Raw genomic sequence first — 24466 nt, 5'->3', positions numbered from 1 at the left:
TCTCTTCCTCAATGCACCCCATGTAGGTGCCCAGCAGGCCCAGCTCCAAGGACCGCCGCCACAACCAGGCTGGGCTCTGCCGGCCACAGCCCCGCACAGCCAGTGGCACCTTCCGCTTCGGGGGGTCCCCGAGCAGCCGCTGGGAGTTTGAGGAGATCCCAGCCTCCTTCAGCCAGAGGTGAGACTCACTCTGTGCCCAACCCATGTGGGCTCAGCCCTAGGAACCATTGCTTGCCCATTGCAGTGATGGGAGGGCAGGGTGCTCCTGTCATCCCCTGTCCCTGCAGGTCCCATTTCTCCCTGGAGGTGAAGCTGAACTCTTCCAACGGGCTGCTCTTCTACGTGGCGGGCAAGCGAGGCACCTTCATGGCGCTCTTTGTCTCCAATGGGCGCTTCATCTTCCTGGTGGTCATCGGTGGGCGCCGGTTGCGCATCCGCAGCAAGGAAAAGTACCACGACCAGCGGTGGCACACGGTGAGCAGAGCACTGGGGCCTCGCAGAACCACTTTGCTCTCCCCTCTGGCTTCTCCCACTACACAAAGCCCCCGGCCCTGGTAACCATCTTTGGTCCTTGCAGGTCTTCTTCAGCAGAGACCGGAGCCGAGCCCAGCTGGTCATTGATGGGCTGCGAGCCCAGAGTGCTGCAGTGGCCACCGCAGAGCTTTTTGTAGCCCAGACCCCCTTGTTTGTAGGGGGGGTCCCAGATGGAAGAGCCAAGGCTCACATGCTGGTAAGGGTTTTTGGGGGTCCCCTGGCATCACCCCATCTCTACCGGCTGTTGGTCCTACAGCACTGCCCCATTTCCCTCTATGCTCACTGCCAGGGTCTGTCTATCTCTGCAGGGCACATCAGTCTCCAGCTTTGATGGCTGCCTGAGGAACCCACAGCTGGACGGGAAGCCCCTGGGTACCCCCTCACACACCTTTGGGGTGACACCGTGCTATGAGGGTGCTCTGGAGAGTGGGATTTTCTTCTCTGCAGACGGCGGGTCCGTCACTCTAGGTACCCCACAGCAGCCCGGGCTGGTTCCCATGGTCCTGGGACTGGAAAGGATGTGTCTGGTGGGAGGTCCCTTGTTGCCTTCTCACCAGTGCCACTGCATTTCCAGCTGATGCACTGACAACTGAGCAGGACTTGGAGGTGACACTGGAAGTCCGTCCCCACAGTGCCTCTGGGCTCATCTTCCACATCGGGACAAGGAGAAGCCACCATCTCATGCTGTACATGGAGGAGACAAAGGTAACCGGAGGGATGGCTTTCCCATAGCCCCAGTGGAGGCCACCTCCTACCCACTATGCTCAGCTTAGTGAGCTCTGATGGGTTTGTCTCTGTGTCAGGTCACCATGAGAGCCAGCACTGGGTCTGATGAGTTGTCCACGTCGGTGACATGCCCATCTCTGTGTGACGGGCAGTGGCACACCATTACAGGTGAGGGGACAGTGCTTTGACCCTGGGGATACTGCTCAGCCCACATCCCATCCAGTGCCCTTCCTGGGGTATTTGAACCCCAGCTCCCACCTGTATGTACTTAACCTGAGAGATTGCAGCTGCCATTAAGTCATTTACTCATTAGAGTCCTCACCTGATCTTGTTAGTGCTGTCAGACCTGGCAAGCCGGGTGGATGGGGTGATTACCAGGTCATGGAGCCACTTGCAAGGCCAGGGCTGCCTTGTGTACTGCTGGGCTCCAGCAAGCAGCACTGACTGACTCTTTGATTTCTTTCTAAGCTACCAAAAGGAAAAACATAATCCAGATCGAAGTGGACGCAGAAAGAAACTATGCAGTGGGACCTAGACGGCCTCCTGCACCCAGTGCAAGGGCAACGCTCTACCTAGGAGGGCTGCTAGGTGAGTTGAGAAAGATGCACTCCAGATCAAAACACCCCAGTGCAAGAACTATTATTGCTGTAGCAAATAAGATGTGCTTAATCCCTTACTCTGTTACTAGTCTAATGCTTGCTTTTATTTGTTCTTTTTGCAGAAGCAGACGAGGCCAATAAAGTGTCAGCACTACCTCCCATCCCTCATTACGTGGGCTGCATAAGGAATCTGCTGGTTAACCAGAGCCGTGTGAACCTGCTGCAAACAAGGACTGTCAGGGGCTCTGTCGGCCTGAAGGGTTGTCCCGTGCTGTAAGTGCACCTCGGGGTACGGCCTGACATCAGGAATCTGCACTGCTCCCTGGGTCCCAGCCATCAGCTGCGAGCTCTGGTCAGCCAGTCCATCTCCAGCGCCTGCAGCACAAGACTGTAGCACAAGTCTGGGGCCAACATCAGGGAGAGGCCACAAATCCATGGGGAAGGAGAGCAGGGGAGGAAGGTGGAGAGAAGGGAGCGCGTCAGGGGCACGTTTCACATATAAATAGAACCAAAAAGTTGGAGCAGGGTATGGAAACAGGTCTGCCTCCTTCCCCAGTGGTTGCAGCAGGCCTCATGCTGGCACACAGCTTGTGTTATGGGCTGGAGCACACAGCAGCCAGCTGTGCATCACATCCCAGATCCCATTCCCTTTACCCCACACTGACAAAGCATGTAGGTTTAGGCTCTAAATGACAGTCACAGGCCGCCTTCTGCTAAAGGCTGTAGGCAGTTTGTTTTGTAACGCAAGTAGGACAAACTGGATTAATTCCATCACTTTTGGGTTTTTATAAGCAAGGATGCATTTAACCCTTCCCCCTAAGGACAGTCTCTGTTCACCTGCTACTGCTGTGCAAATACAGAGCTCTGCAAGGGGGACCTCGGACAAAATTCTGCTTGCAGAATTAGCATCTGCCAATCAGATTAATTTATAAGACTTTTATAAAGGAACAAAGTAGGCTGGAAGAACTGCTGAGGGAAAGCAGGTCATCAAAGATGCCACCCTGAACTCCCTGCAGTTGCATTCAGCACAGATAGATACACTGATTGATACGAGTCCTGTTGCACGAAGCAAGAAACTGTTGCTTGAAAGGGAAGAAATAAAGGTTACCTCTGTCCAGATTTGCAATGTCACTGCAGTCACCTGCCCTGCCACCAGCTGCCCAGCCTGGCTCACTCCTGCTAACAGTGCAACCTGCACTTGGAAAAGAAACCAACACATTTTACTCCCAAAACACCCAGCTCACTTGTGCACTTACACATCATATATATATTTGTGTGTGTATATATATATCTCTAGCCACGTGGGGACAAAATCTTGCTTCCAAAATGGACTTATAACTTATATATTGTTTTGTTTTTTATGAGGGGTAAATATTGTAAAATGGGTTTTTAACATGTCCATTTTAAATGTAATTTTAACCTGTTTTTAGTATTAAAGGTGGTCTTCCTTTGTAAATCACTGGTACATACTTTGGAGTCAAATAAAGTTTTATGTTATTCTCTTCCACTTCACTAGCAAGGAGCAAATCTGAGGCAGTTTTCAACCCTCTGGTCTTCTGTTATGAGGAAAACTGAAGACTGGAATTAGCCTGATACCAATGACACCAAAACCCAACTGCACCGAACATAAAGAACAAGTTAAATAGACTGAGAAAAAACAATATGGCAGATAAAGAAAATTCCTTTATTTGTAGATTTATATAAGCATAATATGAAGTTAGTAATCCTACTGCAGCTGCTTAAGTTAGTATCTAGGATATCTGTAAGGAAGAGCAAATAATTTAATCTAAACTCATATCTTCCTCTTCGTCTTTCTTGTCCTTAGAGTCTCCTTCCTTTTGGTCCGACTTCACACTGTTCTGCATTGCTTTGGCAAATGCTTCTACATCTAAAAGTCAAAGAAATTTGTTATTTGCAATAGAAATTAAGCAATTTCTGGGACAGAATTCATTGTCTGCACGAGGCTGTGCCATCAGTTGGAAAGCAACCAGTTGTTTCAGTAAGAAGCAAAGAAGAAATCCTTAATACTCATTCACTAGAGAGCATTTGGATCTGTGCAATTTCAGCTCATGCACAGGCAGCCTCAGCACTGAACTGCTTTAATAATGGAACAGACTCTAAATGTCCATCAGGGATAACTGCCACCTCCCTGACTCAGCTGGGATAAAGCCCAAGCTGTGCACTCCATTCAGCTGAATGGCTGATGACTCACAGAGAACAAACATTCCTAAGTAAGGTGTCTGACAGCTCCAGTCATTTGTAGCTCCTCCAAGAAATGAACCACAAGTCTGCAGAGCCTCCAATACTCTGAATGCAACCCTGACACCAACACAGTGTCTGCAGGGCGGCTCCTGAGCCACTCACCTTTTCGTTTTAAAAACAGCAGCACAAGAGGCACCTTTTGGCAGGTGTTCCCAAACTAATCATTGCCTTCTATGGTTCAATGGCTGCGTGCAGTGCCAAAAAAAACCCAACCACCAACAAAAGAATAAACAAACAAAATGACAGAGCAAAAGAACAACCGCAGCAACAACTCAAAATAGCAAATCCCACCAGTTCACCGTGTTCCCAACAGCACTGGTACATACCTCCTTTATTTGCTGCATCTATGGCCTCTGCAGGTAAGCCAAACTGACTCATGAGTGGGCCCAGCTGTCCTGAAGCTAAGGCAGCACTGAACATGCTCAATGCCTGTGAATTGGAGTCAAGAGTGTCAAAAAAACACACTGGTGTGCATTGGGTTTCTCCAGCACCTCGAGGCTACTGCATAAAGACAGCAGTTTGGGGATGCCTCCACACCCTGTTATAGCACACTGACCACATGGCCTACCTGGAAGCAGCCTTTATCCCTCAGAGAGCACAGATAGTGCTGCACTTTGTCCAGGCTCAGACATAGCTCTACACCACAGACACTGTGTTTTGTAATGAGGAAGGGTTTGCTCTTAATCAGCTAAATGCCAGTAATCACAAGGCAATAAGCTGTGCTAGACTATGCAACACTAACATCACCTCCTGCCAACTAACAACTTTCTTCTTAGCCAGTGGGATTTTGTATATTGGGAAATTTCAGTCAATATTAATTAAAGTAGACCCAACAGATTTAATCTGACAAAGTTTGTCTGAATGGACAGGCCTGGAATGAAGTACTGGGTTTTACAGAATTAAAAAGGAATGTAGTGCTACAAACAAGAGCATCTCCTCCATTCTGTGCGTTCACTTTAGTAGCTGAACTTTAAAGTGACTGCTTACAGTCCATTCTTTGACGGGCAGTAATGAATTTGCTGCTGCTCTGCTGCCAGAATGTTTTAAATAATGAGAAAGGTAAAGTCCAAATCTAAAATTGGAAGTAAAACAACCTTTCTGGTCTGCCCTTGGCAGGAAGGAAGAACCAGTGCTCAATCATTAAATCCTTCCCACTTCTAAGGAGTAACCTCCTACTCTGCACAGGGGCAGGAATCTGAGAAAACAGGGTAATGTGAATGATGACACGTTGGGAAGAGGGAAGGAGAGCAGCACTCTATGGCAGTGGGTAACTACCTGCTGGAACTGAGGAGACGTCAGGGTGTTCTGAATCTCTTCTGCAGTTTGTGGCAGAGACTCCCCAGAAGGAAGGTAAGGCATCAACCGCTCCTGAACTTCAGCATTGGCCAGAATGGGAGCCATTATCTCGGGAGTCAGAACTGTTGCCAGGTCAACTACAAGAAGAAATGGTTGGCTGTTAGATTAGGCACAATAACCCACATTCTGTCTCATAAATGAAAGATTCTAGTTAGTGGAGTACTGAACCATATTTAGCCCACTGCTGCCATCCTTTCTCCCCTTCTCAGTTTTAGAGTAAGATTCTCGAGGCAGCAAAGGAAAACAGGACTCAAGTGGAAATACATAAATAAATAGAATTTTAAGACACCTTTCAAATCAATTTGGAGCTGGACAGGACAGTAAAACAGCTCCAAAGGACTCCTAGATCCAACGGCTGTCTGGTCAGAATACTGTTACCTTGCTGTCCTGCTGCTCCAGATGGCACGTTCATAGTAGCTAAAATGTTCTGGAGGTCACTCAGTTGGATGGGCTGGGTTGGGCTCGTGGCTGAGCTGGTTCCGTTACCCGAACTCGGCACAGGGCTCGGGCTGGTCACAGATGCAGCTGCAGGAACGGCCGGGGCAGGAGTTACACGGGTAGAAGAGGTTGTGGAAGATGGTGTCACAGCAGCTGACTGGCTGCGAGAGCTGGAAAGACAATGAGGGAATTAATTCCCTATAAAAAGCTTTGCCTCTTCTTTCTGAGAAGCTTCTTTACAAGCCCTTAAAAAAAAAAGGCTAATAACCTCCTCTTAGAGAAGTACCAAGCAGCCTCAATCCCCATTATATTTTCTGTACAGTAGGCTATCATTCCTCCCATCTACGCGGCAATGTTATACTAGAAAAATAAAGCAGACCTGGACCAAATGAGTGCCATACCTGGATGATGAACTGCTGGTCGGGGGTCCCCCGCTTCCAAGCAGGCTGGCCAAGCCAGGACCCGTCAGTGCACCCAGCCCACCTTCCATAAACGAAAGAAGAACAGGTTTAGAAATGTATTCTTTTTCAGGTTTCCTGCACCTCCCTGGTCGAGAGAGGTCACTCTTGTACCTGAAAGGTTTTATTTGCTAAAATAAAGGAGGAGGGGGTCAAAAGAGCCCAGACCAGCCCTCCCCACCCCTCCCTGTAAATACACAGCTCTCATTTTCTGATTTCACATCCCTATTACAGAACTGTCTCAGAAGATAGTTGCACATTTTGGGAATACTCAATTTCCAGACATACACAAGGATTAAATTACTTCGGTTCATGCTGTACACACATGATCAGTGTAACAGAACCCCTTCCCTTTATCTGCTAGTTTCCAAAACTCCAACTGTTCTCTAAACCCTAAAGTCAAGGCCCTCTGAATCACACCCATATATCTGCATTTATTGTAGCTTCACACCTAATGCAGAGATGTAGCAGAAGGAGATGAGTCCTTAAGCAAGTCACAGACAGAACAAAGACCAAGCAAAGTGTGATGCAGGGAGAGCAGTGACCAAGGAACACAGCAGGAAACCAACACTTGGTCTTCCAGCAAACTGACATAAACAAAAGAAATCAGATCAGAGCCTCCTTCATCCCCACTGCTATTCCTGGCCACCAAAGAATTACTGCAGCATCAAGAACACCAGCTAAAAAAGAACTGGGAAAAGACTGGGCTCCCAAGTCTGTTGGAGCTGGCAGTGACTGATTGTCCCCCTACAATTCTTCTAAGCCACATTTGCCAGCTGCTCCATTTACCACACGCTTCCTACTCAGTAGTTTCTTCACTACATCTGATTAGATACACTTTCCAACCCAAGCATCTGTATTTGTCATCCACCTTTTGGGAACTCATCTGCAAAGAGGACAAAGTGCACCATTAACAAACACAATTAACAAACTGTGGAACACTGGAGCCAGAGCAAGCACCAGCCATCTGCCCAGTACTCTCCTTTCTATAGGACCCAGCCGTGCAGTATGGAATCATGCCTGTAATACTGTTCATCCACCACAGACCTTTCACAGCAGCAGGATGAGGCTAACCAGGCTGCATCATGTGCTGTTCTATTCAGTTTATCATGGCTAGGAAAAGTGTACCTGAGAGCTGCAATAAAAGCCATGACCTGAGAGAGATGCAAACCAGATGTAAAAGAATCAGATGCTACTTGAGGAAGAGATCCACAAGGATTCATCACAACCCATTTGCTGAGGCAAGCAGATGAGTTTTTTGGCACTACATGTCAAGCCATCTTATAGCTAAATGTAAAGGCAAGGAAAGAAGAGCTGTTGAAAAACGTGTTCTGAACAGGAGGAAGCAAGTTTCAGGTGTCCTGAGAAGCTTCAAGAAGGAAGCAAGAAGGTCTTTTCCAAACACAGCCTAAGAAGCTGGAATCTTCCATCTGCACATCTCAACAACATCAGATTTACACATGAAGCTTACAAAGACGCTACTGCTACATCCACAAAAATGGACTTCAGAGTCTAAGCACAGAACCCGAGTCACTGCCACCTGCTGAGCATTCCTTTGCCTACTTCCAATTCCAGGAGCTGATTTCTTACTAAATGCTTTGCTGGCCTTGGAGCACAGACAGCATTAAGAACAGACTGCTGCAGTAACTCCAACTCAGCTCACATTTAGAAATTAGCAGGGCAGTACTCAAACTCTCCCCAGTGTCACCCAGAAGAGGAAGCCCTCACCTGAGCCTTCCTCTACTGACTACAGGTTTCTGCAGGGCAGCTACACTCCAACCTTCCTCTCAATCTCCATTCTGCACACAAATAGTCACTGGCTCAGAAACAGCATGAAAGAATCCACAGCTTGACAGCTGGGACACCCATCTGGGAATCCCTGGTTTCCTGCTCCAGTGAATATTTAGGAGGAAGAAGAGGGGACTTAATAGGGAAAAAAAAAAGGCAGAAGATTCAAGAGAGCAATGAGCAGAGCAGCCGTTCCTTGCAGCCCGCGCTGTCAATGTACAACTTGCTACCCATTTCCTGCCTTTTTGTTTGTCTGTTTGCTTTTGAGCCCCATAAGTCACCTTTGAGGCACAGCTTTGCTTTCTCACATGAAAGAAGTGCTACTCAAATCAATAGCACTACTTGGAAATATTGTCAGGTAAGATTTAACCTGGCAGGAGAAAATACCATTTTGGCATAAAGATATTAAAGCTTTTTACCAAGTCCTCCTAAGCCCGTTGGTCCGATCAGCTGCATGAGCTGGTTATGGCTCATGTTTCCAAGAAGGCTTTGCAAGCCACCCTCACCTAAAAACAAAAACATTCTGAAACACAACATATTCACATAGGTTTTCTTTTTCACAGCACTCCAGCTCAAACAGCAGGAGATTAATTGGCATCACATTCTGTACGGAAAAAAACAGTTTCAAGTGTTTACTGATTCATGATGCTCATAAAAGATAAATGCAACTTGGCTTCATAAAAGGTAAGACTCCAGAGAATCCACTGAACACATCCTTCATCTGGCAGTCTTAGCTTTCAGCCTGCACCTATTAGTACAGCACAGTTTATCTTGCTAAAGGCACGTTTACACTTTTCTGGTATTAACGCTGTCCCCAGCTCACCCTCCAAAGCCATCAGGAATTTCTCCCTAAGGAACTAAATGCTTATTCTAATAAAAGGCCTCTCACATGAAGGAGCAGAGAACGGACTGTACCTCCTAATGCTGAGAGCTCGTGGCCTCCGCTCGCATTTCCACCCAAAGCCCCGGGCATTGGGGGGTTGTTGAGATACTCATTCACTTTACGGCAATGTTCTTCATCTTTGTCTGTCTTTGGCTCCTGCAAGAAAACTCTTCTTGGTACACAGAGAACTGCAAGTCATTGATTCCAATGCTTTTCTTATTTACTGCCCACAAACCTGCATCCAGAAGAAGAGTCGTTTTGATCCTGCCTTGAACTTCAATACATACACACGGCCAGTAGTACATTGAGGTACCCTTTTGAATTCACAATCATCGGGAAAAATAATCAAATCCTGCAAAACAGCAGCAGGAAAATACTCAGGAAACACATGAATGTTACTGTCAGCCTCCCAGAGACCTCTGGCCCCCTCCCAACCATCTGTTCCTGAGGGGGTACTGAATAGTAGTTTTGATCTAGTAAAGGTGTATGTTTGGTGGCCCTGCTAGGCAGGGGGTTGGAACTACATGATCCTTGAGGTCCCTTCCAACTCGGGTCATTCTGTGATTCTGTGAGTAGGTCTGTCGAGTCATTGTAGCATTCTAAGCCATCTCAGAGCTCATTTAGCAGAGCAGAAAACAAGGCCAAGGTGACACAGCACTGACACACAAAGCCATACTTACATCTTCAACGTTGCCCGAGGTCCTGTCCTTCCAGCAGAAATGGATGAGGGAATCATCGGTCTGCTGGATGTAAACGAGGCCTTTCCTCTTGTCTGGGGTCACAGTGCTGCCCTTCAGGGACATCTTTCCTGCCCGGAATTCCACCAGGTATTTACTGGAAGAGCCACGGGAACCGGGCACCAGGCTTGGAAACAGAGCACCTGAAGACATCCTGGGGACAGACAGGTCAGCTAACACCATGAGAAATGTCAGCTAACACCATAAAAACGATCCCATACACGCTATTCTCAACGGGTCACTACACAAAGAGACCCCCAATGCTAATTTACCCCACTGCCTCCAGAACTGCGTTAAAGCCGAACACACAGAGCAGGCTGAAAGCAGGATGAAGCGCTGCTCAATACACGGAGCTGATAAACGACGTGAAATGAGCTCAATGATCTCAATGAGCTCACACCTCCCTTAGTTCCCCACAGCTCCCTTAGGCTCCACACATAGTGAAGGCCTCACCCCCCCCTCCCGGCCGGCCCTGTCCAGCTCCCTAAGCCCGGGCCGGCCGCCTTCCCAACGGCAGCCAACGGCTGCCGGCTCCTCTCTGTGCCCACAGACACCCAGGTGCCCCACAACACACAGCAGCACCGAGTGCCGGTACCGGTACCGAACCCCCCCCACAGCCGGTACCTGCCGCCTCCGCCACCCTCAGGCCCAGCGCCGCTCCCGCTTCCTGCCCAGCAACCCGGAAATCCGCCCTCTGCGATTGGACGACGCGGCTGTCAACCAAAGGAAAATCCCGCCCCCTCGCCCTGCTGTGTCATCACGGCGCAAAGATGGCGGCGCCCCCATCCCCCCCCCAATGCGCCAAGCAAGAGGTCGCGACCCCCCCCTTGTCTTCTTCAAAACGAGCTTTATTCGGATTTACAGCTTTACAGTGTAACATTAACGTCCGCAGACCTGTACAGACTTGTCTAAAAAGCTCAAAGACGGTTGTTAATAAGAGACGGGCATCTGCAATTATTAAATATTACAAAAATAAAAGCATTTCACTCAGGGTTCCACAGGGCCGGGATTCCCTTTTCCTTCCCCTTCTCCGTGTGTGACAGCACAGACACAGCGCAGGGCAGAGCTTCAGCCCCACAGATCCCACTGCTGGGTCTCCATCCACTGAGAAACCATTTGCAGTCATTACACAGCTGCAAACGCAGCCATTTCGTTATGGGGTTCTTTGTTTTTATGTCTATAATTCAGGGCATATTCCTGCCTATTGTCAATGTGGTATCAGCCATTCCCACAAGCAATTCTGAAGCAGCTGCTCCCACCCCTCATACACTGCTACACAAAGCACACAGCGCCCACACAACACACTGCCAGAGCTCTCAGCAGCCCCTCCATCCCTCCATCACCTTGAGGTCCCCCCTGGCACCCAGAGCTCAGATTTTAATCACTTTTTGCACCATAAACATCGTGGTGACCATAAGGGACCCGGCTGTGTAACTGCCATCTCAACCCCAGTCCTCTCCCTCTCCCTGCACACAAACCTCTCTCCCCACCTATAGGGAGTTCTACACAAACCTCTTTCCCCACCTAGAGGCCCAAAGGGAATGAAGCATTTATTATAATTTTCTTTCTAGATGGTTACTCTACAGTATTAACATATACTAACACAGTTATCTTATATACAGTGCTTAATCAAGTTATAAAAGTGACATTCTTTTAAAAGGTGCAAAGTTAATGTTTTGACATGTAAACTACGGAGGCGAGATCTGCATTTAAAATACATTTTGTTTCCACGTTCAGAGCCATCACAGCGTGCTGTTGGGTATCCTGTGGCTCACCAGGCAGAGATTTTCAGCAGCAATGAGAAAATAATTTGTCAATGTTTTCAGTGAAGAATAATACATTAAAAGAACAGAGTTGGAACCCATTGGAGATTTCCCTCAGAACATTACACTAAAGAAAGGGGAGGATGGGCTAAAGACAATTTGTTTTTAAATTACGTGAAAATCCTAAACTGAAGTTTCAAATAAACATGGTGTAATTCTGTTTTTGCATCATGAAAAGGGTCTTTCAATTAAAACTCTAATTCAAGAGGAGAGGGATGCGAACCTGTCCATTCCTTCTTAAAAGCAGAGCATTTCTCTACCAATTGCTCTGCTCTGCATTTTTTTTTTCCATTCTATTCATATGTTTTTAAAGAGCACTCGACTCCAACTTTAAACGTGTAATTTAGCTTCAGCAAGTTTTAATCTCCTGTGAGATGTTAAACTGGCTTAGCCTATGAATCTTTTCAATCCTCATCCAATAAGAATGGTTCCACAGTCGGCAAGCAGAAAACCTGCAAGGAGCATTTCCAGTGCCTGGAACAGTAATTAAAGTTAATTTTTACAGAGAGACTCCCAAGTGTTGTTATGCTCTCCCACAGTGATCAGCAAGGTCTTTTTAAAAGTCTAAGCATTTATTAGAAACCAATATAAATCTGCTCTCTGAGCCGTATTACCACGTTTCGTTTGTGTGTAAAGGAAATCAGCAATGTATGATTTCTGGCAACAAATAACGTTGCCATGAGCACGTTTCAGGTTAGGCCTGTTTATTGCCTGGAATTTTTACCATTTGTCTCAGTTTTCCAATGCAGAAGACAACTCAAATCCCCCAAATTAACATTAGTCCAATCGCGTGATACACAATCTGATACAAAAATGTTTCTCTGTGAGTATGTAAACTTTCTTTTGCTTTTTTATCCTATCACTGTCTGCTCTTCAGATGAAACCACGAATGCATTTAGGCATCAGTTGGATCAGTTCTTCCACAAACTCCTCAATGTGCTGGTGGTTTAGCACCAGCCATCTCTGAATCACTGTAAGCCTAAATGCAGCGTAGCCACTTTCCTTTTTTGCCTAGTTACTCAAAAGTTGTCATTAAAACTAAAAAACAAGCAGCCTTAGGATTAGTTTTAATTACTAGACCTAATTTTTCAAGATTCCCTTCCCTCTCTCCCCATCAGAAGTGCATCACTTTGACAGGAAATTATCAGTTCAGTAATTGATCTGCAGTTCAATTATCTTCACTATATGGCTTAGACGTTTCAATATGGAACAAAAAGAAATTCCACTTTTATGACATCACATGCTCACAGAAAACATGTAATAGGTAACTATGCCACAGCTTGGAATTAATTCTGCTCTTTCACAACATACAAAGCAGACATGACCTAATGATGAAAAACATGCAAACAAAACCATCCCAGAAACATGAGCTCTGTGTGGATATAACATACCAAGTGCTTCCAAATAAAAGTTTAGTCTAGAAGCGTATTTAGTGCCAAAGCTGCCAAAAGTAGTGCAGAAGATCTAAGCCTCCAAGTGGTAGCAAGCAATATATTTTACATTGTAACCACCTCTGCATTCCTGCAATTGCTTCTGAAGTTTTTCATACTTCAAGAACAGCATCTGACTTCAGAAAAAGCGCACGTCATTTAATGCACCTTAACATATGTTTTATGTACTTTTATCACAGGTATATAGTTGAATGCTCACAGTGACCAGAAATTGTGAAGACTTTGTAACAGACGACTACAGCTTGAGAAGCTAAAGTTGTTTTTTTGTTGTTGTTGTTTCTCAACGTCTTTGAATTATTGAGTCATATTGAGAGAGAGGAGCCAGGAGCTCCAATCCCCACATAGTGCTACATACTGTATGAGAGTTTCACATGCATCTCTTCATGGGAAATATCCACAGTACTAGATTTTATCATGTTCGTACCATATGAACTTTTCATCCTTGCTCCAAGTTCCAAAAACTTAGATTCCTCACTACTCTAAAGATGATATTATCTCTATTTTCTTATAGTTACATAGTTCTCAAGGATGTTATGAGCTCTACCAGATACAGCATACCTTCCTGACAAAAACTAGGGAAAAAAAAAGTAATGGAGATCCAAAGGTCCCTTTAAAAATTAGTGAAAATATGATCATTTCAGATGTAGCTTTATGAAAAGAATGCAACAGTGTTTAAATATTTGGCAATCCAACATTAGTGATCATTAAATCCTTGATTGTTGAACGATTGATGTTTTGTTATGATTTACTTAGAAAAGCTGAGTTTTGTTATTCACAAAACCAGACTAACTGGCGTACAATGTAATCTAATAACTAAATGTCCAGATGAGATGAGCTATTGGTTCTGTTATTTCAATATATGTCCGGACAGTCTGAGAAATTTCTATCAAAATAGCCACCTGAGTACAGCCAATCTGAAGTCCCAGTGTATGGGTTTGTGCCTTGATGAAACCACCTGGAGGAAAAAAAGAAGAGAAAGGAAAAAATCAAACAGTTGGGAGGGTGAACAAAAAACCCACAACTTTGCTTCTTCCCAAAGAACACTGCTGAAAGATACTGATATTTCTTACTGGAGGGGGAGAAGGGGAGCCCTGCCAGTATTCTGAGCATGAAGAACAAGGCATGAAACTTCCTGCACAGGGGTCACTGTTTTACCATTCGTTCTTTTTTGCATGAAGTCAGGAAGGAGTACGAAATGCATTTTGAAATAGCTGCCTTATTCCAATTAAAAACAGCACTAATAGTTTTGATCACGTATTGATTACAGATCATTATTTTTTTACTTAATGAGAATTTTTTAAAGCAGTTTCTGAAGTAACCATCCAAGAAGCTCTAGAAGATGGAAAGTAAAAGGGCCTTAAGGGGCCACCGCATGCTACTCAACTGCCAAAAGCTAGACAGGAATTGGTTATGGGGGGAGATGGGATTTAACGTTCTATTCAGTCTATGAAAAAAGATATGGGTTCTGAGGGCTTAAAACAAAATCAGAACAACAGCATTACCGGTTATTTATGACAGGTTTCAGCATTTACTATAAAATTTCTCTAGCACAAAATTATCAGCAATTTGGTTTTCCAGCTGCATTATTTAAGAGCTGACCCAGCAAATTACTACAAAATACTACAAATTGTGCTGTATGCAGGAAATCAAACACATGTTGTCTTCAGTAAATGCATTTCAGGCAGTAAACAGCACCATTCAAAGCATTACATAAATGCCCAGCTTCCTGCTGCTCACCGTGTCTGCCACTCCACTTCATCCTTTGCACGCTCCTTGCGAGCAGCTCTTTGTTTCTCTTCTAGTCTCTCTTTTTCTTTACTAGCCACATCTAGCAAACATTTCAACAAGAACAGTTATTTAGCAAAATGGAAATAAAAATGCAGATAACAGGGAAAAGAAATCAAAGCAATAAAACAGTTCAATCAAATGAGAGAAAGCATTTGCTGGACACAATCTAACTCAACAATGATAGCTACAGGTGACGGGACTAAAATTGTCGTATCAGAAAGGCAATGACTACAAATAGAGTACATGGTAAAATTACAGAGTTTTATCCACCCAGACAGTGGGAAAAAATTTAGATTGAGAATAACAGTGTGATTTTTTCCCCCACTATCTGATAAACACCAGAGCAAGAGAACATGTCTGCCAGCATCCCCAAGTTAACAAACATGCAGATGTCCTCTAACAGAGGATAGCAGCCTTGGGATCCACCTGGGACAAACTTGCTCTCCCAGGCTATTCAAGGAGAAAACAGGCACTATAATGTACGACAGCATGATCATGATGAAAAGATGTTAACATTGCTTTGAGAATGAGAAACTGAAGATAGCATTCTGATAGCAAACAACCCCATTCAGTTATTCCTCTCGTATTTTACTAATGTGAAAACATTTTCCACAGACACATACCCATGTTTCCATTTTCCATGTTTCTGATATCTGGACGTAGCCGACAGTCAGTGGGAGCTAATATTGCCTCCATGCCCTTCTCCAGCTCATTGAGACTCACAGCAAAACTGGTGAAATTGTACATCTTAAAGGCAAATCATAGATAATACATACGTTACTTTGGCAAAGTGGCAATAGGTTCCCTATACTAAATGGATATAACAAAGCTTCGAAGAGAAATTACTGAGTCAAACCCTCTTCCATTGGCAGGCTCAGTCCAAACAGACCTTTTTTTTCCCCTCTTTTAAAGGGGAGCAAGGAACAGCTTGGAAATCACACCAGTCTTTGCTTCAGAAGATAAAAACTTATTTCCTCTATATCTGATACTTACCATCATGATTTTTCTTTATAAAGAAAAAAGTAAATACACCTAAAACTAAGAAGACAAGTCATTTATCCCAGGAAAGCATGCATGTTTTCATCATTAATTTCAGAGAACATTAACTTAGGTTAATATCCAGGTGCCCAGTTACTGCATTTTTGGAAGCCTGCCTTCTAACTGCAGGGTTTGCAGTGGGGAACACACATCCGTATTTCAGCCACTCCTAGTGCAATGATCTGAGACCACACAATGAAACAGCTACCAACTCTGACACAGGACTGCTCCTTTCAGCACAGGAATGAAGCAGACAGTTTGCTGCAGTTTGATTTTGCTGCTGCAGCAAGAATCTGTCAAGAAGCTCACTAGGGACAGACACTTTCAATAGGGCTTCCCTTGAACATTACTCATGTTCTCTGGGATGAGTCACTAGCGACAGGAACAAACACATTGATTGAAACAGTTACCTGAGATGAGTTGGGTGGCCTACAATTTATTCTCCAAAGCAATTTACTGCCTGGTATAAACTGCACGGTGTCTTGAACTTCTGGCATATCGTCAGCCTCATCGTTTTCTGATTTTATAACATCTTCACTCTGAAACAGAGATAACACCATTACTTCCTCAGGTTCAGATGAGACAAGTCTGCAGTTCAAACTAGTTTCTGTAATGGCATAAGAAAGATAAACAGCACATGCTTTCCTTTTGGGTACTGACTCCTTTGTCACTTGCAAAAGCACCTAGTTTATTTAATTAATGAGGAATTAATTAGTGTACAAGTTCATCAGTTTTATTTCAACTAAAACATGCCACCTTTTCACATCAAGAGTCAAGCTCTATATCTGTTTATATACATTAATGCATGTGCTGTCTAAGTTGCAATAAGAATTCAACAGCTACTCTTAAAAGAAACTAATACTTCCCAAGGCTTTGGCCAGCATTCCCATTGTCAGTGCCACTGCATGTATGTTAGCAGTGGCAATCTCATAGAACTGGACTGTAATTCCTGAATTCTACTCGAGGGTAGAAAACAGGATAAAGATTTTTATTTCATCACCTCACTATTTTTTCTTCCACTGCTCACAGTCCTCAATCACTTTTGTTCTGGCTTTATCTACTTTAGGAAGAAAATACAATCTGGTTCTGCAAGCAGTCAGAGGAAAGAAAGAGGCTGCACACAGCCCAAACACAGCAGAAAACAACATCTTCCTCATACAGCTGAAAGGCAAGCAGAGCACATACATGTCAAGCACTATCTCTACAGAGGATTAGGCCAAACAACAACTTTAGTGCCAGATACTGTTTAATCTACTTGAACAGACCACTGATCTCTTGACAGCTTCCCTTGACTACCTGGAAAACCTGCTTTCTGCATGCTTGGTTCATATCATCAGCCTAAACCACAGGAGAATCTGTCTCAGGACACAGCTGCGCTGTAAAAGTTCAGAGGATTTCAACATGAGAAATCACCTGAAAGCACAACTACCAGAATGGAAGAGAAAATATCATTCTATTGTTCGAATGTCAGTTCTCTCCTATTTTCCTTCTGCCTCCTCTGATGTGCCCCGTTTGTTCTCTTCAAAACAGCTCCCCCTCTAAATATAAATTCCACAGGAAGGAAGGAAGGAAGGTGTTGACTTTCTTAAGATGAACAAAATCTTATTATTTAAAAAAAAAAAAAAAAGTCAAAATACAAGCCTGCACCATGACAGAATCCAGAGGCAAAAACCAAGGCCTGTTGTTGCTCTGGATTCCTATCATGTAAGTATTTAAAAGAAAGACTAAGTCTCCTAAGCAGAAGCTCAACTTTAGCTCATTATTTTCATTTTGTACAAGCAACCAGAGCCCACAAGACTTCTGTTGATACTGGAAAACACAACAGTCCTCTGCATCATACAACATCCTGCATTTTCCATATAAGCCTGAGGCTTTGGCAGTAACTTATCTGATCCAGACTACATGTGACAAAAAAAAAAATCCCCAAGTTTCCAGACCCCTCTGCTTTAAAGGCTGTTTGCATCAGAAATTCAAAAAGGCTGCATCACCCAAAAAGGCATAAATGACTTAAACATGGTCCTTAGAGAATTTTCTTTTCAAATGCCTACACTCAAGATACTTTCACATCCAGAAGCAGCAGCACAGCCACTTTCTTTGCTGAAGAAGCAGCTTGGGAGCTGATACATAACGACACCTCTGACAAGTCTCTAGCAAACACTATTTCTCTAAGTTCTCAAATACCAGCAGCTCTCATTAAAGCCAATATAATTTTGAAGTACAACACATTCTCATGAAGCTGCACACCTCAGATCCCTACCAAAAGATGAACCATTATAACCCTCCATGCACCACGACCTGACCATTTCTGAAAAGAAGACTATCTCCTCTCACTTTATGTATTTCAGCATTTATATTCCCTAGAGGACTCTTAATCTTACCGACTTCAGTTTCTTTTGTTCACCACCTCTCTTCTCATTCTTTTTGTAAGTCTCATACGTAGTGGGATCAGTGCACCACAAGCATTCTGTCCACTTGCCATAGATGACACACAGCTTCTTTCTGCTGCAGAGAGAGTAAAGGAGAGTCAGCTTTTGCTTCCCATAAGGCCTTCTAAGCCAAGTCATACAGATCCTGGTCTGCATTAAATAAAATACACAGCTTTCTACCCTGTTGCCTTTTGTTTCTTTGCAGATTCCTTAGAACTGAGATACTAGATTCATGCAAAGAAAATGATTCACCTTCAACTAGTCTGTTTGGTACTCAGTCTTACAGAACACATTCTCATGACTTAGTCACACACCTTTTGCTATTGTTGAAATGAGTGTGGGCACAGCAAAGCCAGCAGCTTCCAGTACAGACCCCAAGAGTCACATAACTGCCTTGAGCTTGATTAAATACTTTCAATAACTGCGTTCTCATGATTTTAAGCTGAAGACTTGAATTGCAACTGTGCAACTGTGAGATCAGATTCAACTACTCTCTGATTTCCCTGGATACCTTTTTATATCAAGTGACTGGACTGGAGAGTTTTTCCCTAATACTGCTTAAAACCCTCATCCCAACTAAGGAATTTAATACTGACACAGAGAATGCAAATGGTTATAAACTGCATCACTAGCAACTTTGTGCTCATATCAGTCATGGTCACATCAGCACTAAAGCAATACCACAGTGCTCAGAAACAGAGAGACCAACAGACACAGCACTTACTTTTTATCCTGGATGTATCCCTCTACTCTGTGAAGCTCTTTTCCAAACAGTCCACACGGTTTAAAATTAAGGACACATTTATCTCCAGTACTGTAGAGAAAATTTCAAGTACACACATCAGGAATTGAGCCCCTAAACACATTAATATTATCCCTTCCTCCCACCTCCCCAGATTACCTTCACCTTATTTTAGCTTTTTTTTTTTCATGTAAGTAATGAGAGGTAATTACTGATATCATAATTTTTCTTTAGCTATGGTTTATTATCTGAGTGAGTTATCACAGTGAGGTATTTGGCCATGTTTCTATTGTAAGCATACAGAGACCATCCTGGGTTGCAGGTGTGAATTTAAGAGACAAATGTAGTTTTGACGAGATGGAAGTGCCAGCACAGCAGCCTGCTGGAATAAAGCTTCAATCTATTCCCCAAAAGTCAGGTGCTGCATTACAGGTGCTGCATTCCTCCATAATAAAAAACATTCAAAAAAAAAATCTCCTATTTTACAGGAGATTATTCTTTACTTTATATGAAGTAAAAAGCTTTTTTATAGGCAGTTTGCAGAGCAATTGATATGCTCTATGTTCATGTTACATGACTATTCTACAGTCATTTATCTGTGCTGCACTTTTAATTTAATACATTTTCTATTATCGAAATTAAAAGAGAGCCAAATGAAAATCAAGCTGATGGAAGTCTACAGCAAGCCTCCAGCAATTATTCCATTTAATGTCCTGGAGTTATGTTTAATTTCTGTTCTCTGTCAATAAAGCTGAATTTGAACAGGTAACTCACAAATGTAAAAGCTTCATAGCCTCTTCATTTACATTATTATGATACTAAGCTCAGCCCAATGAATAGCTCGCATTTGTCAGAAGATGAGATAAAACCACTCTGGGCCTACAAGTACTAAAGGTGTATATCCCAGGAAAGGATCTGCTTTGTAACACAAGTGAAAAGGACCACGCACCAGCCCCCATGATTATCATTACCTGTGATTCACAATTTCTACTGTTCCATATTGCTCTAGCCACAGTTTACCGATAATTACATTATGTACACAACAGGTTGGATTTGTCCATGTGTAAGCTTCGTTATGTCTGTAAAGAAAGTAGAAAAATAAATCTGTTTCTTGAGCTTGCAATGGAATGTAAGCCTGTTGTAACTCTATTTGCAGCAGGGCAAAATATTTACCGCTCCCATGCACAGCCAGCAGCTAACTTCAAAACAGAAAAGAAACAGACTTTTCTTTGTAAGCCAACCATGCTGCATGTAAACATGAGTGCAAGTTAATAACACAATAGGCCCTTTCCTTTTCTTCCTTATTAAAGAGTTGAATTAGCAAGTTTTACTGTTGCTGTGCTTTTGATTCCTAAGTCCAGCTCAATAACATGAGCTGTTAAAGTTGTCTGTGATAGAAAACAACACTCAGATGAGAACTGGTCTGACAAAGCCTAACGTTGCCTTCTACTCAGCTCCCACAGCAGCACTGCAGACTTCTTTCTAAAGCACTTTCTTGTAAACCTGTATGATAACCTAAACAGTTTGGTTAGGTTTTCTTATAACTCAAAGCGTTCTGAGTTTTCCAGCAAATTTAGTCCCCATCAGATTAGCAATAAATCCACATTAGAAAAGCATGCAAACTCCATTTTAGTACCAAAAAAAAAAAAAAATATGCAGAAATAAGCAGCATCCTCTGTAACAAATGCCTTGTGCTTCTACTTCCATTAAGTATAGAACAAACAAACATACTTCATATTTCCAACTGTCAGTTTCCAGCACAGAGAAAAAACAGATTAACAAAGTCTGACCATTTTCCAAAGCAAACTATATTCAAGTGTCCTTCAGAATAATGACTACTCTTCAAGTGGAAAAAAAACCACCACCACCCCCAGCCTTCGTATATGTTTTTATTCATGAACTTATTGACAGCAAAATCTGTGGAGCGTAAAATATAACAGAAGACACTCATGCCCTGTGAAGATGAATTGAGACATTTATTTGTGCTGGAAAAGTGGGAACGAATCATGCTTTCTAAGACAGAAAACACAGTCAGAGTCAACATAAACGCAGCACTTAATGCTGATTGATGATGTTGTTCCCTAAACTTAAATCTGGCCCAGAATAACTCTCAGACTTCTCAAATCAACAGACTGGTATGAATCACAACATTAAGGAGCTCAAAATCTGAGCTCAGCTTCTGCTGCTAACTTGATGCAAATATTTAAACCAGATGCTTTAGTCATTTACACTGCAATTTAAATCTGTGCTGTGATTTGATTAGGCAGAGCAAGAATCCTAATTTGACATGAATGCTCTCTCTCCACTAACACACATTTCTGCCAAGTCTGCATTCTACACTTGTGTTCATAGTCATTTCTATATCCAGAGATTTCCTCTATTTACATCACCATGTACATCCAAGACCAAGCTTTGGAAGATCAGATATCAGCAGCATGACAAACAAACTGTACTTGCAAAAGAAACTACAGGAAGAGTCGATGCTTGATATGGCATTAAAGTTGCCTTGTTATTAAGATCAAGTGTCTACTTTTTTCCTACATGAATGCCCATCTTCAAAAGATATTTTAAAGCAACCTCAAAGTGAGGCCTGAGGAAAGCTTTTGGAAAAGAACCTTTAAGTGTTCACCTGCAGAATGCCTGGTGCAAACCGACTTGTGGACAGCCACATAATTTGAGACTGATTAGGAGTAATATGGAAAGGCACTGATGGAGGTGAGAGAAATCCTGACAAGCTTCTCACGTTCTGCCATCGCATAAGGAGGTTATTCTGAAGCAGCAGCTCTTTTCATTCAAACATACAAGCATAAAAAGTGTTTGCTTCTCATACTCACTTTAGAAGCTCCAAAGTAATTGTTCCCCGTGGCTCCGCTTCTATACTCTTTCCCCAGAATTTTAATTTGGGGTAGATTGATCCGTGAAAAATAAAGTCGTTATTGAGGCCTTCAGAATAAAATGCACTAATAGGTGGGTGGTGGCTGACTTGCTCAGATATAAACCTAAATCCTAAATCCTCCCTGTCAACACAAGAAAGAACATTAAACATTTAATCAACTTTTAACATTACAGGAAAAAAACAGAACTTGATACTTCAGTTTTTTTGGAAGGATTTTTAATTACTCTGAAGGTGATACTTTCCCTTTTGTAGGCTCATGACGCATTTGAAATTAATAAAATGAAAGCAATAACCTGAATACTTTTAAAACATCCATTTATACCCAGAAACAATCTCAATTCAAATACCCAAGTGACTTTCTACTTACAAGAGCATCTGAAGAAGTTTGACTGGAATAACTCTTGAAAACACTTCAATTCCCCAGGCAGCAGTGGAAAGATTGGCTGGAAAATGTAACTTATGTATCTCCCACTTCAGCAAGCTGGAAACCTCTCAAACTAACTTATCTATCTGATGCTATAGGCACAGCACTCTTACAAATTAGTTAACATTCTCTGAGTGTCTTCAGGAGAACTTACACCATTTTTTCCCTGAGCAATTCTAAGAATACCCTGCATGAGTACAGAAATAAGACTGCTTCTATAAAAATCTCTCAAACATTTGTGTTAGTTTGGAGAAAATAATTTTAGCTAAACTCAGAAAAAATACTAAACATATTTTAGTAGCTTTCTATTTGCTTTGGTGAATGAACAACTAAGCTAGCGTGACAGTCTGCTCACACAAAACAGCCTCAGATCCCAATTTAATTATTACCTTGTTAATTCATAGGTTTCTCCTAACAGTGGGTTAAATGGTTTGCCAGTTCTCTCCCACTGAGAAGCTACAGCAGAAACTGCAAACGCAGCTACAGCCTGTAAGGAAATAAGAACACACTGTTATATTACTCTTACAAAAAGAAAGATCTATATATTGCTTAAGGCCAAAATACTGGCAACCCATGATTATAATACAGAAGTAGGGCAATAAAAGCAGTTAATAAACATACCATTCCAAAAGGAGTCATTTCTGTAGTAAATTTTGCTAGGTTATATTCTGTTCCATACTTCTCTCTTACCTCTAGAAAGCATGGAGCTACTCAATAGATCAAATTAATGCTTATGACCTATTTTGGAAAGTTCAGGAGCCTTTGTGTCAACCAGAGCACGAAACAACTTTATTTTAAGGTGATTTAAAGCCACGTTCTCATCTTCACAACACATAAATATCAAAGAGTCACAGCTAAAACAGTCCTGAACAGGCTGAGTGCCTTGGGAAGGGTCAGTAGTTGCACTTCCCCGCTGAAGTATCAAGTAGAAAAGCATCACATGTAACTCATGTCAACCACTATTTAACAAGAAATTGCTCTAGACAGACAATCATATGTATTCTTACAATAGCACCAGAGAAAGAAACACATTCAAAAGGAAGGTTACACTAATATGAAAGACCCTTGAGAGAGAAAAACCAATTCTGAACTAACAAGAAGCTGGTAGCTGGGACTTGCCTGCATTCTTTCCAAGGGGTCTGAATGACTACAAGCCTTATTAATGAGGTATATGTGTTCCATATATTCAGTTATCCGTTGAAGGAAACTCAATGGCTCGTTGAAGACAATGGGCATTGTAATCTTAGACAACTCCTGGGTAACAAAAGGACAAGTTAATTTCTTAGGCAGAACATCATTATCAACTGAGAAAACTAAGAGTTCTGGAAGTAAGCTGTGAGTTAGTTGAGTTGTAGAATGTCTTTTGAAGAATGCTACAAGTCTGTAGTTACCTTCTACTGTGTGTTCTACATGAAAGAACAGAGGTTAAAATTACTGCAAAGTAATTTTATACAAAGAATACCATTTGAATTGCTCTAACATATATTAGTGGCTTTATTAAAACAATCTGTTATTTGCATCAGTATATTTCTCATTTCCCATGTGGATACAAGACAGACACAAAGCTTATACAGATTTCCAGCTCCCCACATCTTTCACTATGTGCCATCAAATCTGGCTGTTTATTAAAACAGCTGCACTAATGACTGAGTACTTCCATCTTTTATGTGCTTGCAGTTTAGTGGAGCAGAGAATGCCATCACATAGTTAACAGTTTCTTCACACTGTCACAGGCAGTAAGGAAAAGTCACTCCTAGCTAACCCAATTTGGTCAGGCAAATCATTCTAGTAGATATGACATTCATCCTAACCAAAGGAGTTTTGATGGTACATTTCTCTCTTTTAGATGGCATAAACTAAGTTGGCAAAGTAACTCACTGACCTGCCTGCTGCATTCACTAAGTACTGTGCTGGCAGATCTACAGTAGATATGAATGTCTAAAACCAACAACAAAAAAACAGCAACAAAGGAGAGAACGTTGTGTTAATCAAAGCATAATTAACCATATTGTTAATGACTTTAGCACAGCTCTTATAGGACAGTGTTAGAAACTCACATGCTCCAACAGCTAAAGTGAGCGAGGCAACAGAGGTGCA

The 24466-nt window shown here is 42.8% G+C and overlaps 3 protein-coding genes across 13 annotated transcripts in view; 1 reads left to right on the top strand and 2 right to left on the bottom strand.

Moving 5' to 3' along the window:
- The window catches only part of LAMA5 (laminin subunit alpha 5), a 74899-nt gene extending 71533 nt beyond the window's left edge, over positions 1 to 3366 (top strand). For all 4 annotated transcript variants that reach the window (XM_085519663.1, XM_015881489.3, XM_015881488.3 and 1 more), the window contains exons 73-80: positions 27 to 178; positions 288 to 474; positions 578 to 730; positions 843 to 1002; positions 1109 to 1239; positions 1338 to 1428; positions 1729 to 1848; positions 1982 to 3366. In XM_085519663.1, coding sequence (XP_085375789.1) covers positions 27 to 178; positions 288 to 474; positions 578 to 730; positions 843 to 1002; positions 1109 to 1239; positions 1338 to 1428; positions 1729 to 1848; positions 1982 to 2136 — 1149 coding nt within the window. In that variant the 3' untranslated portion in view covers positions 2137 to 3366. The remainder of the gene's footprint in view (positions 1 to 26; positions 179 to 287; positions 475 to 577; positions 731 to 842; positions 1003 to 1108; positions 1240 to 1337; positions 1429 to 1728; positions 1849 to 1981) is intronic.
- Positions 3367 to 3522: 156 nt separating this feature from the next.
- On the bottom strand, positions 3523 to 10431 carry ADRM1 (ADRM1 26S proteasome ubiquitin receptor). Of its 6 annotated transcripts, none has more exons than XM_085519665.1 (10): positions 10406 to 10431; positions 9725 to 9954; positions 9280 to 9396; positions 9077 to 9200; positions 8581 to 8667; positions 6317 to 6398; positions 5856 to 6085; positions 5397 to 5554; positions 4448 to 4550; positions 3523 to 3747 (listed from the first exon to the last, which is right to left on the bottom strand). In XM_085519665.1, exons 2-10 carry the CDS (start codon positions 9932 to 9934, stop codon positions 3641 to 3643), a joined length of 1218 nt encoding a protein of 405 aa, XP_085375791.1. In that variant the 5' UTR covers positions 9935 to 9954; positions 10406 to 10431; the 3' UTR covers positions 3523 to 3640. The 6 variants fall into 6 exon arrangements, with proteins under 6 accessions (XP_085375791.1, XP_015736978.1, XP_085375792.1 ...); XM_015881492.2 differs by having other exon boundaries at positions 9725 to 9935; XM_085519666.1 differs by lacking the exon at positions 8581 to 8667.
- A 177-nt stretch (positions 10432 to 10608) lies between these two features.
- The window catches only part of OSBPL2 (oxysterol binding protein like 2), a 28766-nt gene continuing 14908 nt past the window's right edge, over positions 10609 to 24466 (bottom strand). For all 3 annotated transcript variants that reach the window (XM_085519664.1, XM_015881491.3, XM_015881490.3), the window contains 10 exons: positions 23489 to 23623; positions 22759 to 22856; positions 21884 to 22066; positions 20021 to 20128; positions 19032 to 19121; positions 18260 to 18383; positions 16292 to 16420; positions 15467 to 15590; positions 14793 to 14883; positions 10609 to 14010 (listed from right to left, as the gene is read on the bottom strand). In XM_085519664.1, the coding sequence (XP_085375790.1) occupies positions 13908 to 14010; positions 14793 to 14883; positions 15467 to 15590; positions 16292 to 16420; positions 18260 to 18383; positions 19032 to 19121; positions 20021 to 20128; positions 21884 to 22066; positions 22759 to 22856; positions 23489 to 23623 (1185 nt within the window). In that variant the 3' untranslated portion in view covers positions 10609 to 13907. The remainder of the gene's footprint in view (positions 14011 to 14792; positions 14884 to 15466; positions 15591 to 16291; positions 16421 to 18259; positions 18384 to 19031; positions 19122 to 20020; positions 20129 to 21883; positions 22067 to 22758; positions 22857 to 23488; positions 23624 to 24466) is intronic.

The sequence above is a fragment of the Coturnix japonica genome, chromosome 19 (assembly GCF_054131305.1).
Source record: "Coturnix japonica strain WE chromosome 19, WE-NBRP24, whole genome shotgun sequence".
NCBI classification, from domain to species: Eukaryota; Metazoa; Chordata; class Aves; order Galliformes; family Phasianidae; genus Coturnix; species Coturnix japonica.
This window is presented reverse-complemented; position numbering and strand designations above follow the sequence as displayed.